The sequence below is a fragment of the Hyperolius riggenbachi genome, chromosome 2, assembly GCF_040937935.1.
Source record: "Hyperolius riggenbachi isolate aHypRig1 chromosome 2, aHypRig1.pri, whole genome shotgun sequence".
NCBI lineage: Eukaryota > Metazoa > Chordata > Amphibia > Anura > Hyperoliidae > Hyperolius > Hyperolius riggenbachi.
The window spans coordinates 105,442,880-105,464,697 of record NC_090647.1 but is presented as its reverse complement, the minus strand read 5'-3'; the positions used below and the strand labels follow the sequence as shown (position 1 = coordinate 105,464,697).

Sequence of the window (21,818 nt, the reverse complement as noted above, 5' to 3'; positions counted from 1 at the left end):
ACTTTCTGTGCCCCGTATCATCCATTCACCTTGGACTCCAGACCTCACACTCTGCCTGTATTATATACAAGTAATCCCCTCTCTCAGGTGAGGGGAGAATAACATCCTTGGTATATTGTGACATGGACTCAGTTGCAGAGAGTGTATGTGGAAGAGAAGGCAGAGGTGATTTGTGCTACATCTAATTCCAGCTTGCATCACCACCGGCCATGTCACAGCTCGAGTCATCAGAGCCACTTTTCTGCAGCACAATTATGACTCAGTTATTCAGGAGCACAGCACTGGCACCTGACACCGGTGTCACCCCGCCGTTCATTTGCTTTATGTCATAAAAAGCACAGCTTCCACATTCAGGGACAGCTTTTCAGCTTCGCTTACAAAAGCAACTCGCAACACAGACTTGTGCACCTTTATATTACATTATTTCTATTCATGTTCATGTGATTGCATTGTCCATGTTCTTGTGAGATTGCATTGCCCAGCTACCGACATCTTCCCGATTGCTGTGATTGTAAATTAGCTTGCACAATGGACTCCTAAACTGACGTATGGAGGCTGCCATATTTATTTCCTTTTAAACAATACCAGTTGCCTGGCTGTCCTGCTGATACTCTGCCTATAAAACTTTTTGACATAAGACTCTGAACAAGCATGCAGATCAGAGGATTCTGACTGAAGTCTGATTTAATCTGGTAGGATGTTTGCAAACTGCATGATTGTTTAAGTTGTGTGATCCAGACACTACTGCAGCCAAAGATGAGCAGGACTGTTGGGCAACTGGTATTTTTTTAAAAGGAAATAAATACAGCAGCCTCCATAGCCCTCTCAGTTCAGGTGTCCTTTAAAGAGAACCTGAACTGAAAATTAAAAGTCAAAATAAACATAAAAAGGTCATACTTACCTCCTGTGTAGTCTACTCCTCAATCTCTTTCTCCTCTCCTGCGTCTTGTTTGTCCACTGTGATCAGTGGTATTCTGTCCTCCATTTTGAAAATGGCCATTACTCCCTAATGGCTTCCTAGTCAGCACACTGTTAAACTGTAATATCACCCACTTAAGCCATAGGGAAACATGGCCATTACCTTGGGCATCCAGTTATAACTGACAGCAACTGGTATATTTCAGTTCTGACAAAATCTTGTCAGAACTGGAAGGGATCACTGTAAGAAGCAAATAGTGAGCTTCTGAGAGGAAATGACGGCGAAGTAAGTATGTAATATTCATTTGTAGGTACATCATGTGTTTATTTTAAATAATTTTACTCAGTTCAGGTTCCCTTTAAGAAAGCAATGTAAAGTTTAATAATGGTATACTGATTGCCTTCATCAACAGCAAATGTACAGCAGCGAGAACAGTGAAAGACAACTCCCGATTACCCACTTTTGCTGCACAAAGCTCAGTACTTTTTTGTGTGGCCATAGACTACAGACACTCTACCGATGTCCAGGCCTGACACAAACAGCAAACAATGTTTGCCTGGGATTGCTCCATTAAGCAGCATGTTGGGCCTTCCTAATGTTTTTTGCCCATAAAGGTGAAAATGCGAAGACATCTCTTATCTTATGAAACAACACTGCTCAACCTAAACCAAATTCAGATGTAATTATCCAATACCGGGGATGTCTACTGCATCCCCCCCCCCCTTTACTACAGGACAAAAATAGTCAACACACACAACTAATACGAGCCTGTTTATTCATAGGAAGCCATGCATGTGGAAATATGATTGTTTGTTCCATCAAACAACTGACTGGGTGCATCACATATCTTATATACTAAGAGGCAGTCGAAAAACAAATGCAGTGCTGCGCACACTTATTGTAAATGCTTACTGTGAAGGAGAGGGAAGGGGGCGCTCGTGCAGCAGGTGGGGGCACGCAAAGCAGATTCCTTTTCAAGAAGGGGATTATTAGTGATTAGCTAAAGTCCTAATCAATTTTTCCAGATTTTTCATTACAGTAAAAATACATAGGGGACTATACCACTGCTCAAAACAATCTTCATATTTGATGAGAGCCATTCTGAAGAAACTCCCTTTTGGAAAAGTTGGTCATGATCACTCAAGATGACAAGGCAGCAGAGAGGGTGTTCTCAGATAGTGAACAGCTCTCACTCGCCAGCTCCTCCCTCTTTCACTTTTAGATTAACTGTTGTGGTCAGCATTGCAGTTCAGCAGATTTTTATCCGTGAGATTTAAAAGTACAGCAGCTGTAGTGCTGGTAACAAAGAGTTAATCTCTCACCAGGGATAGGGTGTGGGCAGGTGATCTGTACTCACAGGGGGAGGTTAGCTGCTGCCTCTTTCTTGCTCCTGTCTGACTTCTTCATGTGTGGGTGATCATGTTTTAGGGGAGGAGTCTGGATAGCTTTCTGTCCAGTAAAAATGCATTGTTATCCCACCAGGCAGAGAAGCTACGTGATGCAGCCAGTCAGGTGCTTTCAATATATTACTGTGTATAGCTAATGGATGCAAATTTACTATCATATACATTAAAAATGAGATACTTTTTTGTGAATAATGAGGGGCTACAAGGAACACCAAAATACAGGTATTTAGGGATTTAAGGGCCTCGTTTTTTAGAATGGTACATGTTATGATTGTTAGTCTGCAGGGAGAGGGAGGAGGACATCTGGTTACTAAAATATTTGGCTGGATAGGGGCTCTAAACAGCTTGGGAACAGTGGAATTACAATACAACAATTATTTTGCGATACAACACATTCCCAATAATATGGTACCAAAATGTATCCCCCCACCCTTTCGGTCAAACTCGCCCAATTATCAACAAGTAACCATACAAACTAGAACTATAATATATCTAGGCCTGAGAACGTAACTATACTGTAAATAAAACTTTATCAAATACCTCCAGAAGAAGTTAGTTTAATAAATACAACACATGCTGTCAGTGGCTGTGTGACTGTAGCAGCCTCCTATTAATCCACTAACCTTCTGTGCTCCAATATGATGCAGGAAAAAGTTGCACAGTGATTAATACTAGGTACTGCAAATGACAGCTACATAGGAAAAAATTTATATATACATCTTATATATACATTTTTTGCAAAAGTCGTGTCACAACTGATGTGCGTGATCAGCAGAGTTCCACTTTAACATACAAAAACCAAAGTGTAGAGTCTTAGGAAAACTGGTTTGCTTCATTTACAGCTATTAGTATTCTCTACACCTCTAAACCAGCCAACAGCATCGTAAAACAATCAATAATTTAAAAAAGTAATGTGCACCACCCAAGCTTCATACCAGACCTCCTCCACAACTCCAGGCTTAACTTCCGAGAAATGACGGTTGCCAACGACCCCTCACACCCAGGCTACTGTTTCTTCAGTCGGCCCCCATCAGGTCGGAGGTTCCGAGTCATCTCCACTAAGACCTCTAGGCATAGAAACACTTTGTTCCCCTCTAATGTCAAACTCTTGAACTCTCTCCATGCCCCCTTCCCCTCCTTGTTCCCTTTAGGCTCTGGCTATTGTTGCTGTATCCTGTGTTGAAATTGATAAGCTGTTCATTGATACAATGTCTCTTGTTTTGATGGCTCGCTTAGGGCCCGTTCAGATCAAAAATGCGGATGGCCATGCGTGCGGAACGCGTGCGGACCGCAACGCGTACGAACGCATGGCCATCCGCGTTTGTGTGCGTTGCGTGGCTGATCCCATCACTGAAAAGTGAATGGGACAGCCACGCGTTTTTGCAAAATCTGCGTGCAGCATGCGTTCCCGGACCGCACAGGTCCGGAACGCATGCAGTGTGAACATCAGACATTGCACTCTATGCAATGTCTGATGTCGTGCGTTTTGGCCACCTGCACGCGTTTCCAAAGCGCGGCTGGAAACGCGTGCAGTGTGAACGGGCCCTTATACTCTCACTTTGCTGTTTATTGAACAATGTCTCATTTTCTACGTTGAGTCCTGTATGCTCCCCGTATGTGCCAAATATAATCCCATGCATAGTCGTGCTTGCCGAATAAAACTGATTCTGACCTCTTCCATCAAAATTGTGTGAGTGGTAAAACAACTCGTAATTAGCTTGTGTTTAATTAATTCTGGCAAATTAAGAAAAAATAAATTCCTCAGAATCCCAAAAAGAGATTGAACAATTTGATATCTATGTGAACAAGAACATAAGGAGAGATAGGTTCCATAAACATAACATTTGTACAGGTAGTCCCCAGTTAACGAATGTGATAGGGACTGTGAGTTTGTTTTAAACCTGAATACCGTATGTTCTTAAGTCGGAATGCTGTTTCACTGCTATCCGCTGTGCCTTCTTTGAGCCTCCCTTTGCCATCCTTTGCAAGGATGCCCCCCTCTTGCCTCCACTGTTTCCCTCCTTTCTCTACTTGTGCTTCCTTGTTCATTACTGCATTCCCCTGTGCATCCTTTGTGCCCACTCTGTGTCCTTTATGCCCTTCTGTGCATCATGTTCCCCGGTGCCCTGTTCCTCCTTCGTGCCCCCCTTTGTGTCTTTCATGCCCCCTGTACATCTTCCAAGCCTCCCTGTGCTTCCTTCATTCCTCCATGACTTCTTCATGTCCCCTGTGCCTCCTTCAAGCTCCCCATGTGTCCTACATGCCCCCCGTGCTTCCTTCATGCCTCCTGTGCTTCTTTCATGCCCTCTGTGCCTTCTTTGTGTTCCCTTGTGCCTCTTTCATGCCCCCTGTGCCACCCTGTTTGTCCTTCGTGTCCTTGTTTGCCTTTGTGTCCTGTGCCTAATGCTTCCCCCATCCTGCGCACCGCGAGCATAGTGCATTGTAAGCTACTCACCACCATATCGGAGTCCATTGTGAATTTGCGACATTCCTCTCTGCTCACAGTTCATTCTAGCGCCCGGCATTTCCTCCAGCATGACGCATAATTACACGCGTCATGCATTAGGTGATGCTGGACGCTAGAGTGAACTGTAAACGGAGTGGAATGTCGCCTGGCGATGGCCTCTGGCAGGGAGGTGAGTAGCTTACAATGCACTCTGCTCACAGAGCAGGATGGGGGTGGACAGAGGCACAAGGGAAGTCTCCAACGTCACGTGACAGAATCGACAGCTCGTTCGTATCGGCGGGTCGTTCGTATGTTGGGCGTTCATAAGTCGGAGACTCCCTGTGTAGGTAATTTGGTGGAAATCACATAGATACCATATATTCCGGCGTATAAGACGACTGGGGGTATAAGACGACCACCCAACTTTTCCAGTTAAAATATAGAGTTTGGGATATACTCGCCGTATAAGACTACCCCTCTTCTAACGCAAATCAAATGAAAAGAAAAAGAAAAAAAATCATGTACTGGTGCTGTGTATGAACAGATACTGGTGCTGTACTGTATGTGTTACCCGGTATATAACAGTATATAGTCAATTGACTTGTTGCATTGGTCAACTCTCCTTAAGCTCTCCTTGTCTACCTGTTTATCAGAGCGGTATGGAAGAATAGATTGCGCTCCCTCAGCAGGGAGATCTGAGAGGCGGTAACACGATAGGGCGTATCACCCGGCATCAATGACACCCGGCGTATAAGACGACCCCCAACTTTTCAGAAGATTTTCAAGGGTTAAAAAGTAGTCTTATACGCAGGAATATGCAGTATTTAGAAACTAATTCTTAATAATAACTTAAACAATGTTGTAAACCAAGTTGCTATCTCCTGTTCTGAGTATACACAACATTGAATCTCCCTTTGGATGCTACTGTTGCAATACTGTGGTTTTGCATAAAGCAAAGGCTTAGGCCCGGTTCACACTTGCGGTGGCCCTCCGGAATCGCCGTGCCGGAGCCGCACCGCCTGCAGAACGGACGGAACGGACGCACGGCATAGCAATTAAAGCCTATGCGTCCGTTCACATGGGTCCGTTCTGCAGAACCGGAGCCGGACCGGATCCGGGCCGGATCCGGACTCCGGCCTCCGTTCCAACATGCGCTATTTTTTCATCCGGCCCCTCCGGCAGCCGTATCCGGGGCGGAGCCGGACTGCACCATCCGGCCAATACAAACAAATGGGAACCGGAGGCCGCACAACACACTGGCTGAGAAATCCGGATGTTCTACCCCACTTCCTATGCGGATTTTTGCGGCGATATTGGCTGGGGACACATGGGCAAGCATTTTGGAGTGGAGCAGCACGAGCTGGAGGTGTTGGCAGGATGTTGGCAGCATGTCGGAGGTGGAGGTGAGTGCTAAACAGCAGAGGGCCTGATTCCACAGGTCCCCCTTCTGCTGACCTCCCAGACCCCAACATTTTTTTTTTTTTTTACGTTAACTTTGCCAAACGGATCCGGATCGCATCCTGATTACCACCTGATGCAACCTGACCGGATCCGGATCGGATCCGGATCAGAACCGTACGGTTCCGATCCGGATCCGGATCCGGTCAGGTCATCCGGTCCGTTTGGCAAACAACCGCTAATGTGAACCGGGCCTAAAAGAAAAACTGTCTAGCATAACTGTTACTTTTTTCAGGTTGGGTCTCTGTCTAGACATGACCAGCATGTTTGTGTCAAGCGGTCCTTTAAACAGCAACTGTAGTATTTTACTTTATAAATGATTTAGTCAGTGTTTGCAGATTGTAAAATTTTTCCTCACCCCGATTTACATTCTTAAATATATCACAGGTGGTGACATCTTTAGTCCTGTCCGGTGATCTCTGCAGAATGTTTGTTTAAAGTGAGTTCCAAAGCCAGTACAAAATATACCTGGTTTCCCACAGTGCTCTGGGAGGTGCATTCTGCATAATAAACAGCCTAGGCTAATGCTACGTACACACATGCGACAACGATCGTTCGTTAAGAACGACGAACGAACTTTTAATTGATGAAAGAACGACCTAAGTAAAGATAGTTTTAAAATGTGTGTAACGATCTGATCGTTAGAACGAACGTTACATCACAGAAAGCAACTATTGCGCCTGCGCATAAAAATGAGAAGTTCCATGGAAAAATTGTGAAATGCGCATGTCAAGCCTAGTACTAACGATCGTTTCCAACGATGTGCTACTTTTGCAAACGATCGTCGTTGGTTCAAATCCGCCGAGACAGAACTTTCTTTTGTAGCGATTTGGCTCGTTCGTCGTTTGCCTTAATAGTCGGTGGTTCGTTTTTTGTAACGATCGTCGTTGGTAAAGATCGGGGAACGATCGTTACAAACGACTATAGTCGCATGTGTGTACGCACCTTGAGCCTCAGTGGGAAGGCAGGGCTACATACAGCAATATGTAGATATTGGAAGTGTTGAAACCAGGATAACTACTGTAAAAGTGTATCCTGAATATTTGACTGCATTTTACTGAATGTCACTACCAGGGCTGCGGAGTTGGAGTCAAGGAGTTGGAGCAATTTTTGCGTAGCTGGAGTCAGAGGTTTCATAAACTGTGGAGTCAGGGTGACTTTTGACTCCACAGCCTTGGTTACTACAGAGCCTCTTTAAAGCGGACCTGAATGTCCTCTCTGCTCTAAGATACGCAACAGCATAATAATCTTTAAACAAAAAAACATTTCTTTGTTACACCTGATACAAATCCTGCAATAAATCTGCAGTGCCTACTTCCTGCTTTCATGGAAGCAGACATATTGTTAACATCCTGTGCTTTCAAATTACTCTGTCGTGGCAGTTAGCTGACACTGGAGAGGTAAAATTACAACTTGTGATTAGACACAGATGAGGGGGAGTTAGACAGGCTAAACTCTCTAAATACATACAGGGTACATTTCGCTATGTTTTCCTTCTGTCCCGTGCAAGAGTTCAGGTCCACTTTAAATCAACGCCAGTGCCTGCCTGCCTGCCAGGTGTTGCTAGTTTACATGCAGTGACCTCCCATGCAGTGAAGCTGAGCTTCTGTGCCTCTGAATTAGCATAGGACACAAATCACACAATGGTGTCTAGCAATAGAAGTGCTGGTCTGAGAATGTCACCTGCTGGTCTGTGAATGTCACCTGCTGGTCTGAGAATGTCACCTGCTTCAGGTTCTGTTAATAGCTACCATCCTGCAAGGAACTCTGCCCAGCACCCACCTCTTTACCTTCATCAAAGTGTATTAATAAAAAGATTATTTTGCCACTGGTCTTACCCCTGAAAGGTTTTCCTTGCAATGAATGAGTAATGAAGTATACAGCAGCATCATCATATATTTATAACCCTCCATTAACCGCTTGTGAGCAGAGTCTGCCAAGGTGCCTCTTCCTCTCACTTTCCAGAGAGTGGGAGTGACTGCCACAGATGCTGCCTCAGGGGACATACAGGAGGTGTCAGTACAGCAGGCAGATGACTGCACAGAGGTATGGGGGAGAAGAAGCCAGAAGAAATCACTTACACAAGACTTTACATTGGGATCAACTAAGGGGGATGTCTAGTTTCTGTATATTATTCAGGGCTGTGTTTAACTATTTTGGCCCGTAGGTGAGACACCAATGTGACCCCCCCCCCCACTGCCCTATGTTTCCAGGGAAACGCAGTAACCCGATTATAATTTGTGTCACTCCGTAAGATGTGAAAAAAACATTAGGCATGGACTAAATATATTCCTTACCTGCGATTAAACTTTATAGGACAACTGAAGTAAGAATATGGAGGCTGCCATTTTTTTTCCTTTTAAACAATACCAGTTACCTGGCAGCCCTGCTGATCTATTTGGCTGCAGTAGTGTGTGAATAACACCAGAAACATGCATGCAGCTAATCTTGTCAGATCTGACAATAATGTCAATAACACCTAATCTGCTGCATGCTTGTTCAGGGTCTATGGCTAAGGGCTCGTTTCCACTATCGCGAATCTGCATGCGTCCAACGCATGCAGATCCGCACATGTAATACAAGTGGATGGGCCTGTTTCCACTGTAGCGTTGTTGAGGTGCGTTTTTTTCAGCGTGAAAAAAACGCACAAAAGAGCCAACGATTTCGCCTGCGTCGGGAATCCGTGCGAATCGCCGCTAATGTATTTAATAGTAAAAACGCATGCGTTTGTTACATGCGTTTTTACCCGCGATTTCGCGTGCGATTTCGCACCTTTTTCAATTTTATTTAGCCCTGGCAGTGTCATGGTTAATTTCGCATGGCACCCTGCCATGCGAAATCGCAGGCGAAATCGCGGGTAAAAACGCATGTGGAAACGCATCCGCATGCGTTTTTACAAGCGTCGGAATGCGGCCGAAATCGCGTCGCAACAGTGGGAACGAGCCCTAAAAGTATTAAGCCGCATCTACACGCGTAGATGCAGCGGCGATGTTCCTTATCGCGGCTCGATTGATAAGATCTGACAGGACGGCTCTCCCCACCGCCGATTCCCTGCTCGCTCCCCGCGGGGGGACAATGACAGGGAATCGAGCGGAAGATAAGCGGTGCGGCGCGGGGATGAGCGGGTATTGATTCCGGCGCACGCGCGGCGACACAGAAGAGGCGATCCGGCGGCTAATCGAGACGCCGGATTGCTGCCTCATCTACACGTGTAGATGAGGCTTTAGAGGCAGTGGATCAGCAGGATAGCCAGGCAACTGGTATTGCTTAAAAATAAATAAATATGGCAGCCTCCATATCCCTCTCGCTTCAGTTGTCCTTTAAGCAGGGCTGGGAAGTGAGGCTGGTTTCACACCGTAAACCAGCGTTGGCAATGCAGTGCGTCACGCCCGCATCCACATCGCACCGTCAAAAACAGGCCTTCAGGAAACAATGCCCTGTTGCACAGTGTTCCCTGTCGTGCCACCGGCCAAGCAGGAAGTGATGTGCATGACGCACGCTTGCTGTCACTTCCTGCTTCGGGTATGCAGAAGCGTATTGTTAAAATCCACGTGTCGCCATAGACTAAGATGACTTCCGGGACGCAGATTGCCACATCACCGCAGCGTTACCGGAGTCTGACAGCCACAGTCATGATTCATAAAGGCAAATGCATTGTGGGACTTCGGAGTCCTGCAATAAACATAAATGGACACTTACCTGGGGCTTCTATCAGTCCCTTGTATGTCCCACGCTGTCTTCCTCCGATCACTCGTTCCCTGCCGCTGGCACCAGGTAATTATTCGTCTAACAAGACAAATAATGCGCACTCCCGCTTGCATCTCCGGGAGCTTACTGCGCAGACACAGTACAAGGTTTTCTTGTACTATGTCGTAAGCTCCCGGAGACGAGAACGGTAGCGCGCGAGGCCACGCAGCTGCAGACGGATGACATGTGTAATTAGACCGAGACCGGCGGCGGGGAACGAGTGATCGGAGGACGACGGCGTGGGACATTACAGCTATAGAGGGCTGATAGAAGCCCCGGGTAAGTGTCTATTTATGTTTATTGAAGGATGATTTTTGTACTGACTCCACAGCTCTGGGTGAAAGGGTTAAAGCCAATGGTTACCGCTATAAAAAAAAAAAAAGTCAGATACTCACCTAAGGAGAGGGAAGGCTCGGTCCTAATGAGCCTTCCCTCTCCTCTCCCGGTGCCCTCGGTGCTGCGCTGGCTCCCCCGTTCGCGTCCGCCGCCGCAGGGACTTCGGAGGTCTTCGGGAGCACTCGGGCTTCCGAAGACAGGCCGCTCCATACTACGTACGCACGAGCGCGTCATAGAGGGCGCTCGCACATGCGTAGTATGGAGCGGCCACGTGAAGGCTTCCGTAAGATCCCTTCGGCATGCGGAAGTGGCAGTATTTGACCGAACTAGTCGAATACTGCCACAGGGGATCCTGCGCGGGACCGGGCACCGGGAGAGGAGAGGGAAAGCTCATTAGGACCGAGCCTTCCCTCTCCTCAGGTGAGTATCTGACTTTTTCTTTTTAGAAACGGTAAACATTCACTTTAACTGAACTGTCTAATTACTTTGAGAATTTTATCCGGAAAGGGAGATAAATAAAGCTGTACAGTTACAAAAAGGGAGGAAAAACAGTCCTGGCTTCAGATAACTGCCACATTATGATAACCTAAGATCATTTTGCAGGCACTTTGACCCATGTGGTTGTTGATATAAATGCTAATTTTGCCAAAGTACATTGTCCTACACTGGACACACTACACACTAACTAATGAAACATGACACCACATAACCAACCCTTTCTTCAATTATAATAGAGCTATGAAGCACTTAAACAAAAAGACAATCTCAAGCACACATGCATGCATAGTCTGCACTTTGATGGATAATGTCCTAGGAATACAGAAGAGTTCTCACAATTAATAAAGAATGTGTCTAAGGGCCCTTTTCCACTAGCAGTCGCTAGCGTTCACGCTGAACGCTAGCGATTGCTGAATCGTAATTACCGGCGATTTCCCGACGTTTGCGGCCGCGATTTTGCTATGCTATGCACTGCATAGCAAAATCGCTGCAAATATCGCTCCACCGCGCGTTCGCGTTCCTGAAAAAAACGAATCGCGGTAGTGGAAATGACCTACCGCGATTCCTATGTTAAAAAGCAAACCGTAGCGATTGTAAAATCGCTAGCGGTTTGCGACTTTTCGATTCAGCCAGCGCAAACGCGCTGGTGGAAAAGGGCCCTAAGGGCCCGTTTCCACTAGAGCGAATCTGCATGCGATTCCTGCATGCAGATTCGCATAACCAATACAAGTGGATGGGGCTGTTTCCACTTGTGTGGGATTCTGTACGGTCTGCTGTGCAGAAAAATCTGCATTAATTTTGAGTGTGGAGTCGCACTTACTTGGCTTCCATCAATCTCAGATGGTCAGGTGTGCAGATCCAATAGTCCCGGACACCATGGGACTCAAACTGTAGCAAATGAAGAGAAAGATCCGCACCACCTTCAGAAAAGCTTAGTCTATTTTATTGGAAAAAGACATACACAAGTTTAAAAAGAACTTTAAGGCAGTAAAGTTCTTTTTAAACTTGTGTATGTCTTTTTCCAATAAGACATACAGAAAAATCTGCATGGCAGAGCAGTCAGAATTTGCATGCCGCACACCCGCACGCTAATAGGTAATGTAATTTAATAGGAAAACCGCAAGCGTATTAGTCTTGCGGTTTTCCTGGTGTTTCCGCGTGCGATTCCGCTGAAAAACCCATGTCAATGCTTGCCGGCATTGACATGGTTAAAATCGCTTAGCGCAAACCGCGAGTAATTCCGCGTGAAAATCCGCATGGAGACGCGAACGAATCCGCACCCGCATGCGGCTTCGTTGACGCGTTTTCCGTGGCGGAATCGCAACGCACAAGTTGAAACAGGCCCTAAAGGTACCCATTAACAATACTTAAATGCAGAAACAGCAGAAAGATAGTCATGAATCAAGATAACAGTGTAGAGAGGTCAGGTGCTGAGACATAGATTTGAGTGTCATCAGCGTAGAGGTGATACTGGAAAACAAAAGAGCATATTAATTGTTCCAGGCCATGAGTCTAGATGGAGAAGAGAAGAAGTCCTAGAACAGAGCCTTGTGGTACACCAAAAGATAGCGAGCATGAAGAGGGTTAAAGGGATACTGTAGGGGGGGTCGGGGGAAAATGAGTTGAACTTACCCGGGGCTTCTAATGGTCCCCCGCAGACATCCTGTGCCCATGCAGCCAATCACTGATGCTCTGGCCCCGCCTCCGGTTCACTTCTGGAATTTCAGACTTTAAAGTCTGAAAACCACTACGTCTGCATTGCCGTGTCCTCGCTCCCGCTGATGTCACCAGGAGCATACTGCGCAGGCCCAGTATGGTCTGTGTCTGCGCAGTACGCTCCTGGTGACATCAGCGGGATCGAGGACATGGCAACGCAGGCGCAGTGGTTTTTAGACTTTAAAGTCTGAAATTCTAGAAGTGAACTGGAGGCGGGGCCGGAGCATCGGTGAGTGGCTGCGCAGGGACAGGATGTCTGTGGGAGACCATTAGAAGCCCTGGGTAAGTTCAACTCATTTTCCCCCGACCCCCCTACAGTATTGTGGCTGGGAACGCGAAGAATCACTCGCGTTCCCAGCCTGATGGACGGTGACGGCGAAACCGGAAGTGGCCGCCGGTGGGGACAGGAGGATCGGAGGAACATGGCGAGGGTACCGATCAGCTGCAGGGGGCTGAGGAAAGCCCCAGGTGAGTAAATCTCATTTTTTTTTTTGACTTACAGGAAATGTTCAAGCAAAATAAAAAAATGAGTTTCACTTACCTGGGGCTTCTACCAGCCCCATGCAGCCATCCTGTGCCCTCGTAGTCACTCACTGCTGCTCCAGTCCCCCGCTGGCAGCTTGCTGACCTCAGAGGTCGGCGGGACGCATTGCGTACATTTTTACTCATTCCCGCTAGTGCAGGAACATTAACACATACATTTTTACGCATTACTGGTTCAATGCGTAAATTTTTATTAAACCAGTAATGCGTAAAAATGTATGTGTTAATGTTCCTGCACTAGCGGGAATGCGTAAAAATGTACGCAATTCGTCCCGCTGACCTCCGAGGTCGGCAAGCTGCCAGCGGGGGACTGGAGCAGCAGTGAGTGACTACGAGGGCACAGGATGGCTGCATGGGGTTGGTAGAAGCCCCAGGTAAGTGAAACTCATTTTTTTTATTTTGCTTGAACCTTCCCTTTAATTGTCACTTTAAAATAGGTTGTAAAAATCTGACAGGTTTTGGAATAGCCCATCTCCTCATGGGGAGTTCTTAGGGTTTTCTTTATTTTCAAAAGCGCTTACTGATTGGCAGTTGCTCAGTCCAAATAGCGTGTAAGCATGTAGGGAGGTTGGCCGCCATCTTTGCATAGGTCCTTTTCATAGAGGCTGGGTTCACACACTGTATGACATAGTGCGAAGGGCTGTGTTTTATGTCATGTTTAATGTTAATGTTGTGTGGTTTTTTGTGCGTTTATATTATGTTTTTGGTGCATTTGCGATGCGTTTTCATGCTTTTTGCGTGTGTTTTAATGCGTTTGCGGTTCACATATGCAAAACGTATTTTGTACGCCTTTCCCATGCATTTTTATATTTCCATTTATGCAAATCACTTGGAAGCCAACAGGAAGTGAAAATACAGCAAAAAAAATTATTTTGGGGGAAAAATCGCATATAAAAACGCACACCATTGCGTTCCCATTGACTTTCATTATGGACGTTTTTGATGCGTTCATGAATATTATGCAACAAAACCAGCATTTTTAAAAATGCAGGTTTGAAAACGCGTACAAAAAGCATATGCGTTTTTTCCTGCGGCCTATAGACTTCCATTAGCGGCAAAAAAGCAGCGTTTTCCGCAACACTAGCATTTCTGTCATGTGTGCAGCTAGCCAAAGTGATGATGTGAGAGATAGAATGTACCTTGAAAAATAAAATTCCGACAGGTCCAATCTGATTTCCAATCATCGCTCAGATCGATTTTTCAGTCACTTTTATACAAATACGATCCGAGAAACTATTGGAATTTGGAAATCAGATCGGACCTGTCAGAAATATTCATTTTGACTCCTCTATGTGACAGGAAACTTCCTGGTGTGTACCGGGCATTAAGAAAGAGCGTTTCCAGTTTTGCTAGCATCTCTGTAAAGGTCAACAGTAAAAATGGACCACAGATGAAATACCATGTAGCCACCTAAATATGCGTAATTCAAAAGCCCTCTGTGGAGAAAATACCTGTGTGATTAGGTTGTCATGGAAGCAGTTGACTCAAGAATTGTATACTTCCATGGCAATGGCTCAGTGAATAGTATCAGCTTCACTACCCTAGAATTAGTATTTGGCATGTATGAGCAAACGCCTGCTTCCATGAGAAGCCAGCCTCACAGGTGCTGTGCGTTCCTAAAGGCTGAGCCGGTACCCTTGTTGTGGCTCCCCATGCTGCTGTAAGATCTAACACTAAACATGGTGGATAACTAGACACAGGAAGCATCCCACCACCACAATCCCTGATAGTAGATAAAGCCCTCCAGTTTTTCTAATGGCTGTATCAACTACAGAAATATCAGCAGACCCTTCAGCTAAACACAGGAGAGTTTGTCACATCAGCACATGAATCCACTTGTTATATTGCTGCAAACTAGTTAATGGCACAAAGTTGGAAATGATGTATAAACACAGGCAGGGAACTATGCAGAAACAATTTCCTGTTGAGTCTGCAAACAAAAGCTGAATAAACTTGAGAGAACAGAAAGAGAGGGATGTTCCACTACAGATCATAGAAGGAGGTTTTTGGAGGAGAAATAAGATGGAAGGGGAGTGCAGGCAGACACAGGCAGCAGAAGGTGAAAAGAGAAACAGAGGCGTTGTGAACAGATGGTGGGGAAAGAGGGAAGGAATGTATGAGAGGGAGCTCCGTGGTGTCTGGGGGTTGCTGGGTTGGAGGTGCCATGCATGCTTACCCTGCCTGGATGGGTCCCTGCATCCCACAGCCTGAGCACCAGCAAGAGAGAGGAGCCTATTCTGTTCTCAGAGCATCCTAGAGAGCAATGCCCACCCCTTCACTGCCGCTGCACTCTGCCTGCCCTCACTGATCATGATGCACAGGGCACAACCTCACTGACAGCTTCGCTGCCAGTGTGTGCCAGTACAAGGGGCGGGGCATAGCTTCATTAACCCTTTCCCTCTTACTAGTCAGCCATTCGTTCAGAAACTTTGCTACTAACAGAATTCTGGCGCATACACTGTTTTATTAGACCTCTGAACTAATAAGAGTCAAACCTACAATATTAAGGATCCCATTAACAGTACAATATTTTCATCAGAAGCGATCTTTTGACGCCATTTTTTACGATCAGATTGTACAGAAAACTGTGCAGTGTGTGGCAAAAATCAATGTAAACTGATTCTATGGCCGACTGCAACAGAAAATAATCCGAATGTTGGATTTTTTTACGATCGAAGCATAATGGTGCCCATACAGGGTACATGTTTTTTCATCCAATCTTACCATTTCTATGTAGTATAATGGTAATTAAGTGAATATACTGGAGAATAATTTAGGCAGTTCCCTTATAGATTGGATGAAAAAAATTGTACCATGTATGGGCACCATTAGACAGATAATGCTCTAACCGACTGTTTATTGGAACAATCGATAACTACCTTCCAATTACTTTCGATCATAAAAACTACATCAAAAGATTGCATTTGATGAAAATTTTTTACCATTAACGGCACCATTATGCTGGGAATTCACAGGTCGATTTTGCCGCTCGATCCCGCGCCCGATCGTTTTGCGCGCTGGATTCTGCAGGCGATTCTCTTATCTTCCATTCGTTTTTCTTATCTTTTCCCATTGTCCTCCATGCAGAATCGAGAGTGGAAACGATCGGACATGTCGGAAATTATCTATCGAGCCATCTAAATGGCTCAGAATCGAGTCGTGTATTCCCAGCATTGGACACACACACAGCATAAACACTGCTTGATCAAGCATAACAGAAACAGATGATTAAACACATGCAGTATAAAAGTTATTTTACAATTCATCATTTTATTTCACAATTATGGCTGGGCTAGCAGAACAGGACCATTGCATAAGAGGACCCCAGGAAACCTCTTATGGATCGAGCAGCATGCTGACACAGTCATTACTGACAGGCAATTCCACGTGCTGAGCTGCCAGCCAGCCTGCCAGAAGCACACAGGAGAAGTAGCATGCATGTCTCTGCACACAGGAGAAGTAGCATGCATGTCTTTGCAGCCAGAATGCTCCTGCCACCCACCTTACGTCGCTCACATATCCCCAGATCATAGTTCAGCATGTCAGTGTCCTGAATCCCTTCATCAGACATCCCAGCAGCTCCCCCTATCCTCTCCTGCTGCCAGCACTCCATGCATGCGGTCCTGCTGCCAGGCTATACGGCACACAGCGCTCCTGCGATCCCAAGGCTCGGGCACGGCATGATCTGCATGCGGCAGGTGACTGGCGAGGATAGGGTTACGCACACTGCGATCCCCGGGCTCAGGGGAGGAGCCATGCCAGATCTTCCTCCAATCACAGCATAAATCACTGGGAAAGGCGTGGCTATTAACTTAGCTTTCCTCTATCTCTTCGCTCAGGAATGAATGCAGAAGTTTTATTTTCCACACCTTGATCAATGTAACTTTCCTGCGCTTCTTCATCAGCTGCTTATGAGAGGCCACGTCCTATTTGCCTGCCTGGTTTATAAAACTGTCTGATGCACAGCAGCAGTCACTGCTCGTGTTGTGGGATCGTTGTGAAGCTGCTGTGCAATATAAAGAGCAGTGCAGTGTAACCAAAGTAATCTGGACTGTAGCTTGTTCCTGATAATGAAAATGTTCCTGCAGATGTCATGTGTATGGGTGCCTGAGGGATTACAATAACAATATTTCTCTAGTGCTTTTCTCTAAGGGGGACTCAGAGTGCTGTAGGTAAGATTATTCATTTTCATAGACTCGGGAAGATAAATGAGTTTTTATATTGCTGAGGATGCAGCCTCTTAGACGGACTGTGGGAGAGTTAGGTCCCCTGCACCAGAAGTGTTTAAAAACAAACATGAACTGAAAATTAAAAGTCAAAATAAACATACACGTCATACTTACCTCAGTGTAGTCCGCTTATCAATCTCTTTCTCCTCTCCTGCATCCTGTTTGTCCACTGTGATCAATAGAACTCACCATCCACCATTTTGAAAATGGCCATTACCCCATAACAGCTTCTTGGTCAGCACACTGTTTAATGTAATATTTGACTTGAGCCACAGGGAAACATGGACATTACCTAGCTCAACCACCGTCCTTTCAGTTATAACTGACAGCAACTGATATATTTCAGTTCTGACAAAATCTTGTCAGAACTGGAAGGAAGCGTTGTAAGAATAAAGTGGTGAGCTTCTGAGAGGACCTGGCAGTGAGGTAAGTATGTAATATTCATTTGCAGGTACATCATGTGTTTATTTTAAATAATTTTACTCGGTTCATGTTCACTTTAAGCAGATCTTGGGAATAATCAGGTAAAATTAGTTTGCACTTTGGCCATTTGTGTAGTGGTGTATGGTTTCAATACCTCCTCCAGGTAGTGGTCAAGCCTCATACACAAGTATGACAGAGAATATAGCGTGTCTACAGCAATCCCGAACTCCCAGTCCCCTCTGAAAGTGTCAACTCAAGCAAGTGGTAGCCAAGTGCATTGTTCTCTCCCTGTTGGCCCTCCTCCCCTCTCCATAGCAACAGAATTTGTCTGTAGCCAGTAGGCTGGCAACACTTCTGTACAGAACTCCGTCCAAACTATCCCACAAGGGATTGAGTCCTCACATTCATTGTACGTGTGTACCCAGCTTTAGTCAGCAGATAAACGTTAATATGTATTCTTTGTTTTAACAGAAGAGTTTGTGAAAGCGGGAAAAAGTTTGAGTAGTAATGAGAATTTGATGAAAGTCTAGCTAATTCAAGCATCGTTGCGTTAGAACAACCTTTCCAGATGCTCCTACCGCTTAAAGCGCATCTGAAGTGGGCAAAATATTAGAAAGTAAATACAGTCCTACGTAGTAATGTGATTGTACTTATTGAGTGTTATCTGTTTGTTGAGTATTAGCATAGAGTTATATTTAATCTGCTGATTTTCAAGCTACACCATTACTAAGCTACACTAGAGGTAAAATTGTACAGTCAGCAAAGTGTAATCTAGAGCCATACATAGGTTCTCAACATGTGGTACACATACCCCAGGGGGTACTGATAGTTCCAGGGGGTACTTGAGATACTTATAGTTTAGATTGTTTATTAGATCCAGTAACTGCAGAGCCGGTAGTAATATTGCCCAAAGTCACTTCAGTAGGTTTGCACTGTGTGATGCTAACTGGTCTAGCTACTGGTAAATTACTTATCAGTTTAGAAATACAAGTTACCACTATGATTTCTGATCACCAATTTGATAATTTGTTTAAGAATTAACATTTAATAACATTTTGAAGCTGTAACTGTTTCCACTACTGCAGAGGAGAAAAGAGAAGGCCAAAAGTTTCCTCAAACTTCTGACTGCAACAGCAGCACCTGCAGGCGGAAAATAGGTAATGCGGACCGTTAAATAAAAAACAAATCCATTTTTTGCTAACAAACTTTGAGCATCTGGAACGTAGCACCACGGAAGCTCTTGGTGGAAATCATTTCTCAGCTTGGCAACCACATATGCATACACACAAGCATACACACATGACATGTAAAGCTTATGAACCCTCAGAACCTCTAGAGACCATTAGGTATTACAGGATAAATAACTTCAACGTATGGCAAACAACTGGGGGGTGAAGTGCATTCAACATAATAAATGAAGACATGGAACTGGTGAGAAAGGCCTCCATAACAGGGACACTATGATGGAGATACAAGGAATGGTGGGCAGTATACAAATAGAATGGGGGTGCTGAAATAGAGGCTTGTGAAATGGAGAGCAGTATACTGATAGAATGGGTGCTGTAATGGAGGCACATGGTATGGAAGCTTTGGATAGACATCAGCATAATGGAGGCATGTAGAATGGAGGCGCAGTAATGGAGCCACATATAATGAGTTGCACTGGCAATCATTGGCATCTAATGCGCTGTGGTTAAAATGTGGGCACATATGGGATTCAGCAGATATTATAAGGCATTTAAAATATTTTTTTTAAAAAGCCATACCTTATAACCCAGGCCTTAGCAAACTTTGCACAGCTCGGGCCACATCCTGCGGACCGTATTCCTAACATGCCTCCATAGTAACAGGCATCACATGTGGCAGCCAGCATGTAATACGCTGTCGTGTCATGAGACGCGTGTCACGTGACATTCTGTTATTATGAAGACCTGATGCAGGAAGAGCTATGTAGGTGAGTTAACCGCCGCTAATCGCCCGCTCGCGACTCTGCAGGGAGAGGGGGGGGGGGGGGGGAGAGAGGAATCCAGACGCCTATTAGCAGGCCGTTTGTACAGCGCACACGGGCCGGATCCGGCCCTCGGGTCGTAGTTTGCCCAGCACTGTTATAACCACTCTTTATTATGATCATATACACACATTTTTCAACATTTGTACTTTAGCTCTGTACAGTGAGTGAATATACTATACATGGGTAGTGATAGTGATGGGCAGCACAGAGGCGTAGTAGCATTCTAGCCTTACAGCACTGGGTATCTTGTTTGAATCCCATCCAGGGCACTATCTGCACTGAGTTAGTATGTTCTGCCTGTGTCTGTGTGGGTTTCCTCCGGGCACTCCACTTTCCTCCTACGTCCCACTTTGAGGCACAATTGATGACAAGACTACAATATACAGTATACTCTATACAGTGCTGCGGAAGATTTTGGTGCTATATAAAATACTGAATAATAGGAATATAATAATACAGGCTACCTGGCTAACTCTGGGCCACACTAGCCCTCTTTATGACACTTCTAATACAATGTACCCCAATGCCTCTGCAGCTTCCAGCTGTCCATAAGCTAATTACAACCCCATCAGAATTAGCAAATGTAAGCACTCTCTTTACATGTCTAGGAAAATGTTCCATATTTGCTTTGAAGATTTGACTATGAACCAAAACTGACACCCCAAACATTCAGTCGGCAACAGGAAATCACAAATAAATCAATACTCACCTCTGTTCACAAGACCTTATAAAACTAACTTTGTAAAGGTTTTCCTCCTTTTTTTCTCCTCTGACTGTTCTATGTATTTAGCTTTGAAGAACATTGCCACTGAAATTCACCTATCTCAAAGTGGGCGGCATTGGGGACAGTGATCACCAAAGAAACTTTGCAGTGCTGGATGTACATGCCATATTGCATAGGTAAGTATAGTGTTTTTTTCACATTCAAAAAGAGTTTTATTGGAATATAAAGTCATGAATACAAACATCACAGCTGATATAGTTATAATTCCATAGGATACAGAGTATTCATAACACATAACTGCATAACTAAGATCTGTTTGGCAATCAACAATCATTCTCATGATACAATTATGTGAGATGTACTACAAAGCTGAAAACATGGGTAGTGATAGTGATGGGCAGCACAGAGGCGTAGTAGCATTCTAGCCTTACAGCACTGGGTATCTTGTTTGAATCCCATCCAGGGCACTATCTGCACTGAGTTAGTATGTTCTGCCTGTGTCTGTGTGGGTTTCCTCCGGGCACTCCACTTTCCTCCTACGTCCCACTTTGAGGCACAATTGATGACAAGACTACAATATACAGTATACTCTATACAGTGCTGCGGAAGATTTTGGTGCTATATAAAATACTGAATAATAGGAATATAATAATACAGGCTACCTGGCTAACTCTGGGCCACACTAGCCCTCTTTATGACACTTCTAATACAATGTACCCCAATGCCTCTGCAGCTTCCAGCTGTCCATAAGCTAATTACAACCCCATCAGAATTAGCAAATGTAAGCACTCTCTTTACATGTCTAGGAAAATGTTCCATATTTGCTTTGAAGATTTGACTATGAACCAAAACTGACACCCCAAACATTCAGTCGGCAACAGGAAATCACAAATAAATCAATACTCACCTCTGTTCACAAGACCTTATAAAACTAACTTTGTAAAGGTTTTCCTCCTTTTTTTCTCCTCTGACTGTTCTATGTATTTAGCTTTGAAGAACATTGCCACTGAAATTCACCTATCTCAAAGTGGGCGGCATTGGGGACAGTGATCACCAAAGAAACTTTGCAGTGCTGGATGTACATGCCATATTGCATAGGTAAGTATAGTGTTTTTTTCACATTCAAAAAGAGTTTTATTGGAATATAAAGTCATGAATACAAACATCACAGCTGATATAGTTATAATTCCATAGGATACAGAGTATTCATAACACATAACTGCATAACTAAGATCTGTTTGGCAATCAACAATCATTCTCATGATACAATTATGTGAGATGTACTACAAAGCTGAAAAACGATACTACATAACTGTAAACAGTTTATCTAAGGCAGAGTACCTTATGTGAGTATAGTTAAAG

At 44.8% G+C, this 21,818-nt stretch overlaps 1 protein-coding gene across 5 annotated transcripts in view; it reads right to left on the bottom strand.

Annotated features, from left to right (window-relative positions):
* ZNF385A (zinc finger protein 385A) overlaps nucleotides 1-21,818 on the bottom strand; it is a 502,107-nt gene that overhangs the window by 124,405 nt on the left and 355,884 nt on the right. Inside the window, exon 1 of one of the 5 annotated variants that reach the window (XM_068267162.1) lies at nucleotides 16,572-16,735. The exons of 3 other annotated variants lie outside the window; for them this stretch is intronic. In XM_068267162.1, coding sequence (XP_068123263.1) covers nucleotides 16,572-16,682 — 111 coding nt within the window. In that variant the 5' untranslated portion in view covers nucleotides 16,683-16,735. Of the gene's footprint in view, nucleotides 1-2,865; nucleotides 2,933-16,571; nucleotides 16,736-21,818 lie in introns of those variants that run through there. One more of the 5 variants, XM_068267164.1, reaches the window with a different exon arrangement.